General features: G+C 32.1%; 1 protein-coding gene across 1 annotated transcript; it reads left to right on the top strand.

Moving 5' to 3' along the window:
- Positions 1 to 6213: 6213 nt before the first annotated feature.
- On the top strand, positions 6214 to 10147 carry LOC108341042 (cellulose synthase A catalytic subunit 1 [UDP-forming]). Its single transcript, XM_017578649.2, has 7 exons — positions 6214 to 6367; positions 7129 to 7324; positions 7407 to 7597; positions 8085 to 8169; positions 8607 to 8787; positions 8875 to 9031; positions 9791 to 10147. The coding sequence occupies exons 1-7, from the start codon at positions 6287 to 6289 to the stop codon at positions 9851 to 9853; spliced, it is 954 nt and encodes a 317-aa protein (XP_017434138.1). The 5' UTR covers positions 6214 to 6286; the 3' UTR covers positions 9854 to 10147.
- Positions 10148 to 13436: the final 3289 nt, after the last annotated feature.

Genomic DNA, 13436 nt, shown 5'->3' with positions numbered 1-13436 from the left:
TTTTAAGTTGTCACCGCGAACCTTTACTACAAAATTTCTTTCTATGCCAAAAAGTTTTAAATCACACGTATATTCACTTATACACGTTAGTTAAATAACCAAATCTAAAAAATTGTACTTCGCTTCCAAGAACATAAAATAAATCAAAATACCTAAAATATTAAAATCACATCTGCATCATCTAATACAACACTCACATGCCAATTTTTTAAAAATATATTTATATAGTTATACATTTTGGATCCTTTATTTTCACAACTTTTTCTTAAATCAATGAAAGATTTAGCAAGAAAATTGAGAGATCTCATTCTTCTAATATAATTTATATTTATATGACCTAGTCTAACATGTCACATATCACAATTTTCAACATTTGTAATAATCAAAGGAGAACTAATAGATATTTTATTTGAAGATAAAGGCATCAGCCTTAACTTAAAGAAAATCATCACAAATATATCCTTCAATAACAAAACACTGTGTCTAGAAATAACAACCATATTGTACTCAAAAACCACTTAGTAATAAACAAAATATTTTTTCTTTTATTTTTGGTATAAACAAAGTAATTTTTATTAGCATAAACATGAACATTAGTAGTCTATAAAGCAATTATTTGAGTTAAAAACATAATTTAGCTCAGGGTTAGTAACATGATACCTTCCATATGAGAAATCATGCAACACCTTTGTAATAGTAAATAACTTGAGGTTTGTATTTAAACTGAAAATTATGAACAAGCTTTAAAAATAAAAATGATGTTTTTCTTCAAAGATACAAAATCAAAATATCACAAAATAATTTTTCAGGCTTATGTTTTAAACGTTAGAGCATAATTTCACCATGAAGGAAGCAATTTTAAATCATAAAAATCATAAGCATGGTGTGAAGTAAAACAAATCATTTTAATTTCAAGCAATAAAAAAAAATTTAAATTCATGAATAAGATAAAAATGTAGGTTTATTATTAATCATTTCAAATTCAACTATTTTCTACAGGAATATTTACATAAAACTTTTCAACCAACTCATATTTTAGTACAAGTACTTTCCATTATTTAACAACAATTTTAGTATGATAAGATATTTTATAAATATTATTAGACAAAAACAGTTCAAATATGTCATGACATCAAATACCTTTATCCCAAACAACATAACAAATTAATTAGTAGCTCTATGTATTAATGAGCCAAAATTTTATTTATTGTTATTGATGGAAAAAGAAATTTTACTCATAAATTTTTTAAGTATACATGAAAGTAAACTTAATCATATCTATGACAAACATATTATATAATATTATCTCTAACTTTTGCAATAAAATGAATAATGATGAATAACGTAAAATAAAAATATTTCTCTTTAAGAATGTTAAGAAAATAATCAAAATAAATAATAATAAGTATATAAGAATGAAATAAATAATAAAAAAATATATGATACAATTATAATTGAAGAAATGAATAGAAATAGCCTAGGTTGATACAACGCATGACAAAACAAAATTATTTATACTTTTCTTCTAAGTTACAACAATCGGTCAGATCGATTGAATGTTGTGAAGGATTTTTGAGATGAATATTAATGTGTTAAAAGATAATATAAAGCAAAAGACTGAAAACACTTTTTATAAGTTGATGTGTTTTGTCATGTTTTTTCCCATGCAAATAACTGGTATTTATAGGTAGAAGAGAGATTTAGGAGCCAATTATAATAAATCTGAATAAAATAATTTGTAATTAATAAAATAAATGTAAAAAATCATGTATCAATAGATATCGTTTACCTCTAAAATTAATATTACATAAAACATCAGTAGGATTTTATTTTAATTATTTATTTTTAAAATTATATTAAATATTTTCAACACTATATACTTAGACTATGTCGGTTTCACAAATAAGATTAACATGGCTAATCAAGAATTAAGTAACACAGGTCAGGTTAGTAAAATCTTTAGATTACCTAGAATATGTCTTGACCTAGGTAATCTAGGTTCATCCATATAAAAGTTTATGATAATACTACAAACAACATTTTTCATGAAATAATATTTTCGTATTCACTATTTATATTTATTGTTGGCTTACTCACATATCTGATTTAAGCATGGATACATTTGAGATTATATAAAAAATTAAGACAAATAAGTATTTTATATAAACATGTATTATATGTGTCTATATCTATGAAAATATAAGTACTTTCAATTATAAATAAAATCTTAATTGATATAAAAAGAAAGAGTCACTAGTACAATTAGGGGAAATGACAGCGGTTATTTTCGCTGATAGGCACCGGTTCCTGAACCGAAGCATATTTAGGCAAGGTAAAAAGTGGTAGAGTTTATGCCTCGGTTGTGAAACGAGACATAAAATGGTACGATTAGGCCTCGGTTATTAGAACCGAAATTGTTTCACTCCCTCTACTGCCTCGGTTGGAGGCTGAACCGAGGCAGTAGGGTCCTTTTTTTATTTTTTTTTTCTTCTTCTTTAGCCAGTCATATAATTTTGGTGCCTCGGTAGGTCTTATGCCTCTGCTCAAGCTTCTTTTATGTCTCTGCTCAAGCTTCTCGACAAACAAATTTAACAAACAAACCAGACCAAACACGCTTGAATCACGCTTCAATGGCTAACCAGACCAAACAAAATTTTTAGCAAACAAAATTTTCAGTACAAAGGATCCTTCTCAGATTCAATTCAACAAATCAATTTAACAAGTAAAGTCAAATTCAATTTAACAAAGGAACCAAACAAACCAATCTTTTATTCTTTTGATTCGAAAGCTTCGGTGTGAACTCAGATTCAATTCAACAAAGCATTCTCCGTTAGGGTAAATTACCCCTTTCTTCTCCGTTATAGAGCCTCAGTCCAAGCATTCTCATCATCGCCGCATCCGCCTCCGCCAGTCAAATTACCCCTTTCTTCTCCGTTAGAGTAAGGAAGAAGAACTAATGGTTGCAGATTTTGGTGCCAGAATTGTAGAGTCTGGTGTCACGAATTTTGGATAGAGCTTTCTAACTACTAGAGGTGGGGTTGAAAGGTTCCTAGCAGTAGGATTCTTGAAAGTAGCTGCCAGAGCATTAAAGGCTGGAGACCTACCCCTCACACAAACACGATCATGATTGGCAGACATGTTGCGGGATGAACACCTCACCCTCCTCGACCCCTTCTCGAAAGTAGCTTGCTTTCTACCTCCTTCTTGAAATCAACCCACGCCTATGAACGCCTCACCCTCCTCGACCCCAACAACAACAACAAAAGCCCTGCTACTGCCCATAAACCTCCATCCACCGCCACCGCCGCCTTTAAAGCCCACCCGCCCTCATCCAGCGCTTCCGGCAGCACACTTGCCTCCCTCATCCAGCGCTTCTCCACTTCCCCCTCCGCCATCCACGGCCTCCTCTTCGGCCACGCGCAGATTTGCCCTTTGCCCTTCCATTTGCCCAGATCTGGCCTCCGCCCCTCCATGCGCCCAGATCTGGCCTCCGGCACCTCCCTCCGTCACCTCCTTCTAGCTTCCCCTCCCTTTGACAACGCGCCCTTCTCGCACGCGCACACACGCACAAGTACCGCGACCTCCAGCCTCCCCGCACTCGACTACAGGCTTCGTGGGTCCTCGACGGATGAAGTTGGCGACGAGAGGCCCACTCGGATGTTCGGTAGTTGTGTTGAGGGGTTTGAGGTTCGGTAGGTGACCAGAAAGGTGGGATCTGATGTTAGGAGCACCAAGGGTTTGGAGGAGTAGTATAAGAAAATGTTGGTTAAGATTCAGAATTTTAGTGCCTTTAGTATGCCTCGGTTAGAGGCAAACCGAGTCATAAATGTCTAATAGTATGCCTCGGTTAGAGGCAAACCGAGTCATAAATGTCTAATGAAATCAGGTGGACAAAGACCGAAGCAATAGGCTTTAGTGGAGAGGGTTTTAATGCTTCGGTTTCGTAAATAATGGAGTCAGTAGAGAGGATAGGCTTCGGTTTTTATTGAACCGAGGCGTATAAGTTTCTCTTAATTACAAAAATGCCACCGCATTTTAATATACTTCGGTTTTATGAAAACCGAGGCGTATTAAACGCGTTAAAAGGCTATTTTTTTACTAGTGAGTTATCTCCTATTTTAATATTAGAACCATCTTATTTCCTAATAATTAAAAAATCAAGTAACCCGGCCCAACCCGACCCACCACGGGTTGGTAGGTTAAATGGGTTGGCTTATTGACTCACTTAATTAACTTTTTTTTCACCCTCTTCTTCTCAAATTCTTAACATGTTACTTTGATCTATCAAATTGAAACCGTAATAATTGGACCAATTGATATAAAAGAAAATGAAACAAAAGAAATATATTGTTATATATATTATAAGCTATCAAGCATAAAATTTTGCCAATTTAGTTTAATGAGACATACACAACCGTTTGACCAAGAAACTACATATAGCCGTTAACAAAAATATATAGCATAAGATAAAACTATCATGCTTGTAAATAGGTCTAAAAACAAGATCAAACAAATGATATATTTCTGAATTATCCAATCTATAATATTATCCATCTATTAAATTGGAGTCCTGAATGGATAAATTCACAGTATTATGCTCTGAAGCATATTCTTCTTTATCTCCATCTATAATATTATCAAATCTATAATCTTAGAGTTTTATTTGCATAGGGGAACTTTTGGAAAGACAACAGCGCGAAAGGCTCTATTGCTATAATTAATTTAATTAATTTGACTTCAATAAAAAAAATAGGATTTGAATAATTAATTTAATTTAATTAAAAAAAATAGATGAGGCCAACCCAACCCACCACGGGTTCAACCTGTGTGAGCCGGGTCAAAATTAGTTGGCATAAAAAAATTTACATTTTTTTTCAATCCAACCTGTTTCAACCCATTTTGATGACACTATTAAAAATTACTTTTTATTAATGATTTTTCGGATATTATTAAAAATAAATATCTAACCTTGCAAAATTAAGAAAATAATATAAAGGTATCGTATTTTTTGAAATCTTCCCTCACGCGTGACTTTTACTTTTTAGTCTCCGAATTTTGTCACCAATATTAATATTTACATCTTTAATCAAGTTATATTGAATTCTATTTCCAATCATTGAAAGGGGAAAAAAGTTATGTTGTGCAAAATATTAGTGAAACAGGTTATACGCAATTCATTTGCTTGCACATTATAACATAACTTAGAAAATACGAAAGATTTCTTTTTTATTTTATCCATTCATGAGAAGTAGATATTAATTCTGTAAGGGAAAAGTTGAATAACAAAAGGAGAAGTTTAAGAAAATGTGCAAATGTAAACAATGCAGAGAATATATATAAAAAAAAGATTGGATTAAAGAAATGAAACTGAATATTAAATAATTACGATAAATGTCATTTAATTAAAATCTGTCATGAGGGGTTTAAGGGAATCCTGAAAGAATAGCATAGTTGATTTAGTGAAAAAAAAAATCATTTATTAGAAAGTGATGTGACTGGTTAAAAAGAAAATTAGAGTTTTGAATGGAAATAAAAATCCTAAAAGGATGGCACCAAAAATTCCACTATCTATCAAGTGGCTTTAGTATATAGGTATAAGTATAGATCTGAATTTTATTATTTTAAGTTCCAATTGTTACATGAATCCTTCAAGAATCTGGAATGTCATATTCTAGTTTCCAATAATTCAGTTTTATTAATTGACTTTTAAAAAATCATAATTAGAAAATATCATACTTAAAATGACACAATTATAATACTTAAATGACCCAAATATCAGAATTAAAATTACGCATAAACTAAAATCCAATAGCTGCAATACTTTAAAAAAACAAATGAAACTTTAATTCTAACTAATTAAAATAGTACAAATTTAACTACGATTTTTTTCTGCGTTTACATTGCATGATGTGAGTGAGAAACTAGAACTTCCCAAAAAGTACAATGGAGGAACCCAATTATTTATTAGGTTTTTTCTAACAGAAAGAGAATAACAGCATCCCACATGCCACGTGGTCCCCATTCCATTTCCTCATCCCGATTTTCATCCCTCCGATGCATGCAGATCCAACGGTTCCGAACCTTCCACGATCACTCACAGCAGCCTTTGATTACACGAATTCGACATGGTTCACGTTGCTCCACGATTACCCTTTCTACACCGTCAGATCTTGAAAGATCCAACGGCCATAGTCGCGTTTAGAATCGCAGAACATGGCAGCGGGAACAAGAGCTGAAGTAAGAGAGAGAGAGAGAGAGAGTTGGGTTGGTGGAGGTTTTCAAGGAGATGGAACGAAGTGGTGGGATGGTAACTGGGTCGCATGAAAGGAATGAACTTGTTAGAGTTAGACACGGTTCCGATAGTGGGGTTCGTTCTTCTGGCTCTGTTTCGACATTTTTTCTTCGTTGGACTTTTCTGAAGACCATGTTTCCTGTTTTTCTTTTTGGCTCTGGGAGTTTTGTTCTTTCACTGTGTGCGACTGACTTCATAGTTTGAGTTTTTATGCTTGCAATGCAAATGGGTCATGCAAGTTTTGTTCTTTCTTGAGAGTGTGTTGGAGTGCCTTGTTTTTCTTCTTCTCCTTGCATGGAGGTTTGGGTTGGATTTCTTTTTGCATTTTTTTGGTCGGTCAGCTAAACATTGTTTAGTGGTGTTGGTAGGATGGTTGGATCTTGATGTATTTAATTGCTGGTGTGATTCCCCATTGGTCGTGGTGTTTAGGAGTTGAATTTGAATTTGTAATTTGCATGTAGTGTGTGGTTTTGAATCAACATCTGGCAGGTGGTAATTGATAAGGTTTTTCTTTGAAATAGTACTGCCTAATCTCTTAGATGATGAGGCCATTGGCACTTGAAAGAATTTTGATTGCAGGTTGCAGTCTGGTGTTGGTAATGAAAAATGCTTGTTAACTGTAATTAATTGTCTGATCCTGATCATACAAAAGATTTCATGGAAAATTCATTAAAAAATCTTGCCATGATGGAATCTTACTTGTTTGTGTCCTTCTAAACTCGTATGGATGGGGCTTGTTGCTTTTGCATATCGTCTTGCAAGAGATTGATCCGCATAAACTTAAATTTTGGTCATGTAATTCTAATTCTGACTTGTATAATTTCTATACTCTGCAGTCTAAACCCTTGAAGAATTTAAATGGTCAGATTTGTCAAATATGTGGTGATACCATTGGATTAACGGCTACTGGTGATGTCTTTGTTGCTTGTCATGAGTGTGGCTTCTCACTTTGTCATTCTTGTTACGAGTATGAGCTGAAAAATGTGAGCCAATCTTGTCCCCAGTGCAAGACTAGATTCACAAGTCAGCAAGGTTAGCCTGTGCATAAATGCTTTTTGTTTTTGGTCTTTCCCACATCAGAATTTACAATGAACAAGATGAATATGGATATCAGAGGGTGCTGGAGTGGAGGGTGATGATGATGAAGAAGAAGATGCTGATGATCTAGATAATGAGATCAACTATGGCCAAGGAAACAATTCCAAGGCAGGGATGCAATGGGAAGAACAAGAAGATGCTGACTTCTCTTCATCATCTGGACATGATTCTCAAATACCAAATCCCCATCTAGCAAACGGGCAACCGGTAAAGTATTTACTTGATTCTGTCATTTATCAACTGGGGTTAAATCACAAGTGTAGCAGCAAAAATGTGTGAACTTGCACTCGCACCATTGGTTGAAGTTATGCATTCTCAGACTCAATTACTCGAAGTTGGACATGCTTGAGTAAAGTTTGAAAATTATGAAAACCTCGAAGATATACTCTTATGCTTTTCACTTTTAATGTTGTGATATGCTTAGTTATATACTAGACCGTAAATTTTATTTCTAGCATGTAATTTTGTATTTATCACTTGTGTAGCTTAGCTTGTTTAGATATAGACAAGTATGCTACTAATTTTGTTTGAGCTTTGTAATTATTTACTGTAACAAGTGTTATGTATGTTATATTTCATAAAATAATGTATTTTACTTATAGACTTCATTGACATCATAGTTAGTACATCATTATGCAAAAATGATACACTAAATACTAATACTAATATAAACTAATTGTTCTTCTATGGTTAGATGTCTGGTGATATTCCATATGCTACTTCTGATGCTCAATCTATGCAAACTACATCAGGTCCTATGGCTAATACAAAGCAACCGGGTATGAAGTTAACCAGAAGTGCCGTCAGCATATCACATTTTATGGCTATCTCAACTTTTTTGAATGAAAAATGTCTTTTTATAACTGTTCCTATATGAGTCTTGGATCTTACAAAGAACTCAAAATTCTTCAATTCCTTGAAATTTGTATAAGAGAAAATTTTCTTTATAAAAGTTGTGGACTTTTAATTTCGCAGAATACCTCTACTGTATGTGATTAAACTTTTTAAAATTAAATTACGAAACATCCTTTTTCAGTATCTAGCATCTTGACTTATGAATTAATATAATATAGTTTTAGTTTTGTTATAAATGTTCTACTATATATAAGAGGCCTTTTTGTGTTGGTTTGTTCAGAAAATAATTAATGTTCAGAAAAGGACTGCTATTGTATTTTACTTATTGTGGGTTTGAACTTGTGAATTTGGAAAAATACAGGTCTTGAAAGTGATGAAGAGATAAGGAGAGTGCCAGAGATTGGAGGGGAAAGTGGTGGAACTGCAGCCTCTCGGCCGGAAGCTGGTTCAAATGCTGGTGCAGAACGTGCTCAGGGGACGGGAGAGGGTCAGAAGAAGAGAGGGAGAAGCCCAGCTGATAAAGAAAGCAAGCGGCTTAAGAGGTAGGTATACATATAACCTTGGTCATGTCTAGCCTCTACTGAAACTTTTCTCCTGTGACTCACTGAGGGAATTTGAAATGGAAATAGGCTATTGAGGAACAGAGTTTCGGCCCAACAAGCGAGGGAGAGGAAGAAGGCTTACTTGATTGATTTGGAAACAAGAGTCAAAGACTTGGAGAAGAAGAATTCAGAGCTCAAGGAAAGACTTTCTACTTTGCAGAATGAGAACCAAATGCTTAGACAAGTATGCTAATTTTGCTTATTTTGTTAGCATGGCATCATCATTATAACTATATATACATCTCTCTAACTCATTACTTACTCTACCTATTTTTGATTTGTGTACTCTAAAATTTGTTTTATAAAGGAACAAAGGGGATATTCATGTTAGCTTATGCATGGTTTATGAAACCATCAATATCAGTTTAGTCTTTCAATTTGATTGAACGAGTTTCTTCATAAAGCTTTATGAGAGTACAAAATAAGAAAAAAATTAAACTGACTTTTCCACAAGTTAATTAGTTTATGCATGAGCTAATTTATGCTTATGTAAAAGTCAGTTTCATGTTTTTGTTTACATTTTTTCGTCTAGAAATGTTTATGGAGAAGCTCATCCAAACATGTCCTTAAGCTAGGACTTCATATGACATCAAAATGGTTAAGAAAACCTTGAGTTATTGGATGAAGTGGAAGGAACTTGGTTCCTTTTATTCCTGTTTTATATGGGCATCGAAAAAATACCAAGGTTTCATAAGCTTGTTACTTCTCCTATGTGCTCATAGCAGACCACTTTTGGTACTTATTTACTAGAATACACTACCAAATTTGCATATTTTATCCCGATGTGTGTTAAAACTTGTCTTTGATGATAATCACAACAACCCAAGTGAGATTAGTAGTCTTTGGTTGGGAGAAATCTGTAGTAGGAAAAAAAAAAGTTCATCATTGCTGTGTCAGTTTTGTTTGGCTTTATCTTACTGAGCCATGTAATTGCTCTTTGTAGATATTGAAGAACACAACAGCAAGCAGGAGAGGGAGCAATAGTGGTACCAATAATGCTGAATGAACATAATGGCAAACGATGACAGAAAACTTATAGCTGGAGTAGATTTAGACGAGTATATTAGCAAGAAAAAGGGTATATTAGCAAGAAAGAGCAAAAAGAAGTAATTAAACATTAGTTTTGATGATTCTTTTCTAGGTGTGCTTTTGTAATACAGTGAAGTAAAGGATGAACCTCAACACATGTTTTATCCTAAAATATTGTAATCTGATGTTCCACTATTTATGAGTAATGTAATTATCATACAAAAAATTTTAGTCTCCTTGTATTTTAAATAATCATCAAACTACTTGATTACTCATCATGGTTATGCACCATTTGGTGAGGAGGTTCATTAATCATTTGTCATATATATCTGATTAAATCACTAATGAATTTGAAAAAGATTGATACTGATATACTTGTGGTGAAACATAAATATGTGCTTGAGTTGGCTTGATAATTGGTTAAAGAATTCAAAGGATCGAATGTTCAGTTTTGGGCTTTACGATTTTGCGTTTGATTTTAAGTTTTTCGAGTAATATTGTTAAAATTGATCTTAGAACATGAAATTTTGTTATAGTTTTGTTTTTAAAAAATGTTTGATCTCTATTCTTAAACAATATGGGACTATCAAATTTTAGGAATGAATGTTATTGTGTTAAGCATTATAGAGCATGAGGGTGAGTGTTTGTAATCATTTTACTGAGTTTTTAAGTAAGATTGTCATTGGGGTGAAACTGACAATTATTTTCAATTAAAAAGTTGACACTTCATTTTACTTTTTGGACTTTGGTTCTAGATTCCAATTTAACTTTTACCATATTGCCAATAAAAACAATTAATTTAATGTCTATTCTGAAAGTATATTATTTTACTTTGAAATTTCCTTTCAGTAGAGTATTGACTAACACTTTTTGAAATTACTATATGCATTGAGAAAGAAATAAAATCTTATTTTATATATTTAGTCTATATCAATATTTATATCATGCAAATTACGTACTTTAGTAAAGATTAATATGATAAAAGAAGAGATGGAGGTAAGGTAATAAACAATAAACTTTTGTCTTTATATCATTGGTATCTATTTAACAAAAGATATTCATTTATATTTTAAATAATATATTATTTATCAAAATAAAGTAGGGTGATAAAAATTACTTAATTTTTATTCGTACAAAATTTTGTAAACTTAATGTATTTTATAAAAAAATTGACTTCAATGTTTGAATTTTGAAAAAAAAAATGTTATTAAGTTAGTCCTAAAACTTTAAATCCTAAAATTAAGAAAAATAACTATGATTTTTAATATGATGTAAAGTGTGACGTGAAGATGTATGTTTTGTTTGGTTTCTATTTAGGTTTGTGAAAGGGACTACACATAAATTGAATTGATGCATATTTATTGTCATAGGTTAATGATTTCAACACTATTCTTCCAATTCTAACTACAATCACAAAAAACCTAATACCTAACCTTTCCCCCACAAAAATTACAACAAATTGCTTATAGGTATAGTAAGCTCTTGTAGCCCATTAATTGGTGAAACAAAGTCTTTATGAAAACACTAAAATTGAAATTATTGTACAGTTCATTGTTCTTCTCTTCAAATATTAAATGTATCTATCAATGTGGTGTTAGTCTGAAATAATGAAATATTTGTCAAGGAAAATTTTTCAAAGAATTCCTTGTTTTACAAATATAAAGTGCTAGGAATACATTTTGTAACAATTGTTTTAGATAAGCCTGTGTTGAAATTTATTAAAACAAAAAAGACAAAATTAGTACAAAATGATAAATTTTAACCTACGAGAGTGTGTAAAAAAAGGATTTTCAAAATTTTCTCTTTGTAAATTTAAAAAATGAATAATAATTTTTAAACACCGAATTTTTTCAAACATTTATTATACACATGTTACCTTTTATTAATTTTTCTCTTTCTATATATCATATCACTGTTAACGCTTTTTTTTTAATAAAAATGAGAGTGTTAATTATCATGTTGTGTGTATCATCTCACACGACAAAAAAACATCAAACATATGCAACACATTTAAATATCATATGCAAAATAAATAACAAGGGACCAAAATTGACACATTAATTTCTAACCTGTAAAAAGATAAATCAAACATGTTTCTGCAAAAGTTAGGATAAATAAAGTTAGAAACTTCGTCAAGTATAATATTGAAATCTAGTACCAAGTTCATTATTTAGATTACTCTCTATAAATTTGAAAATCAATATATAAAAGAATTGGAACAAGTTGGAATAATAAGTTCAGAGTCACACTCAATCCAAAGATTAGTCCATTGTAAAATAAAAAGATCACACTTACATATAAAACATTATGAACACCAAGATATGAAGAGAAACAGCAAACATTAGAAACATGACAATATACAAAAATACCCTCACAACTAAATACATCAAGAGAACCATTAATAACATCATCAATATTACATTTAAACCAATGAGAAAGAGGAGGAAGCCAAAAAAAAAACATACCAATCAACCTTCCTTGGGGACAAAATTAGCCTATTTTAATACAATTTTTTTAAAGTCTTTTATTTTATTATATTTATATTTATATCAATCTTCAATATTAATTTCATTTGGATAGATTTTTACTTTTATCTTTTAGTATTTGTATTGTGTTTTATAAACTTTTGAGTAAGATTTTATAAGAATCAATTATTTAAAAAAAAATTTGTATTCGTTGAGATACGTCGCAGTATTAATTTAACTATATCTAGTTCGTTAACCACTAACTTGACAATACTAAAGTTACCTTATTAAGTAGTAGTAATTTCATAACGTTAGCAACAGTGTATCAGACACCAAATTATCTAGACGATAACATAAAGCCCACAAATGTGGCACCCAAGTTACTTAGACAATAACATAAGAAAATCCCTCCAATACGACACCAAATTATCTAGATGATAACATAAAATCCACAAACATGGCACCATAAGCCCACAAACATGACACCCGACTTACTTAGACAGTAACATAAGAAAAACCCTCAAATAAGACACTGAGTTATCTATGGTAACATAAATGAAAGCCCTCATACGAAACATTGGGTTACTTAGACAATAATTTAAGAAAATCCCTCGAACGAGGTACTAAATTATCTAGATGGTAACATAAACGAAAGCTCTCAAACGAGGCATCAAGTTACTTTGAGAGTAACATAAGCAAAGCCCTCAGATGGCACTGAGTTACCTAAACAATAACATAAGGATAGCCCACGGAGGAGGCACCGAGCTACTAAGACAATAACAGAAGAAAAACTCTCAAACGAGCCACTAAGTTATCTAAAGGGTAATATAAATGAAAGTCCTCAAACGAGGCACCGAGTTACTTAGACGATAACTTACTTAGACAATAACATAAGCAAAGCCCTTAGACGAGACACTGAGTTATCTAGACAATAGCAAAAGACCACAAATGTGACACCTGAGTTACTTAGGCAGCAACACAAGCCCACAAATATGGCGCCCAAGTTACCTAGATGGTAACATAAGCCCACAAACATGGCACCCGAGTTACCTAGATGGTAACACAAGTTAAGCCCGCTCAGGCAGCACCTTAGTC

The sequence above is a fragment of the Vigna angularis genome, chromosome 6, assembly GCF_016808095.1.
Source record: "Vigna angularis cultivar LongXiaoDou No.4 chromosome 6, ASM1680809v1, whole genome shotgun sequence".
In the NCBI taxonomy this organism is placed as follows: domain Eukaryota; kingdom Viridiplantae; phylum Streptophyta; class Magnoliopsida; order Fabales; family Fabaceae; genus Vigna; species Vigna angularis.
The sequence above is the reverse complement of the archived record's forward strand: the minus strand, read 5'-3'. Positions and strand labels throughout refer to the sequence as shown.

Excerpts from the sequence above, each read along its gene's own strand:
- LOC108341042 (XM_017578649.2), top strand. The coding sequence starts at position 6,287 with ATGGAACGAAGTGGTGGGATGGTAACTGGGTCGCATGAAAGGAATGAA. Across the intron at positions 7,325-7,406 it reads TAGATTCACAAGTCAGCAAG|AGGGTGCTGGAGTGGAGGGT; the intron begins GTTAGCCTGTGC and ends TATGGATATCAG. Across the intron at positions 8,170-8,606 it reads GGCTAATACAAAGCAACCGG|GTCTTGAAAGTGATGAAGAG; the intron begins GTATGAAGTTAA and ends GGAAAAATACAG.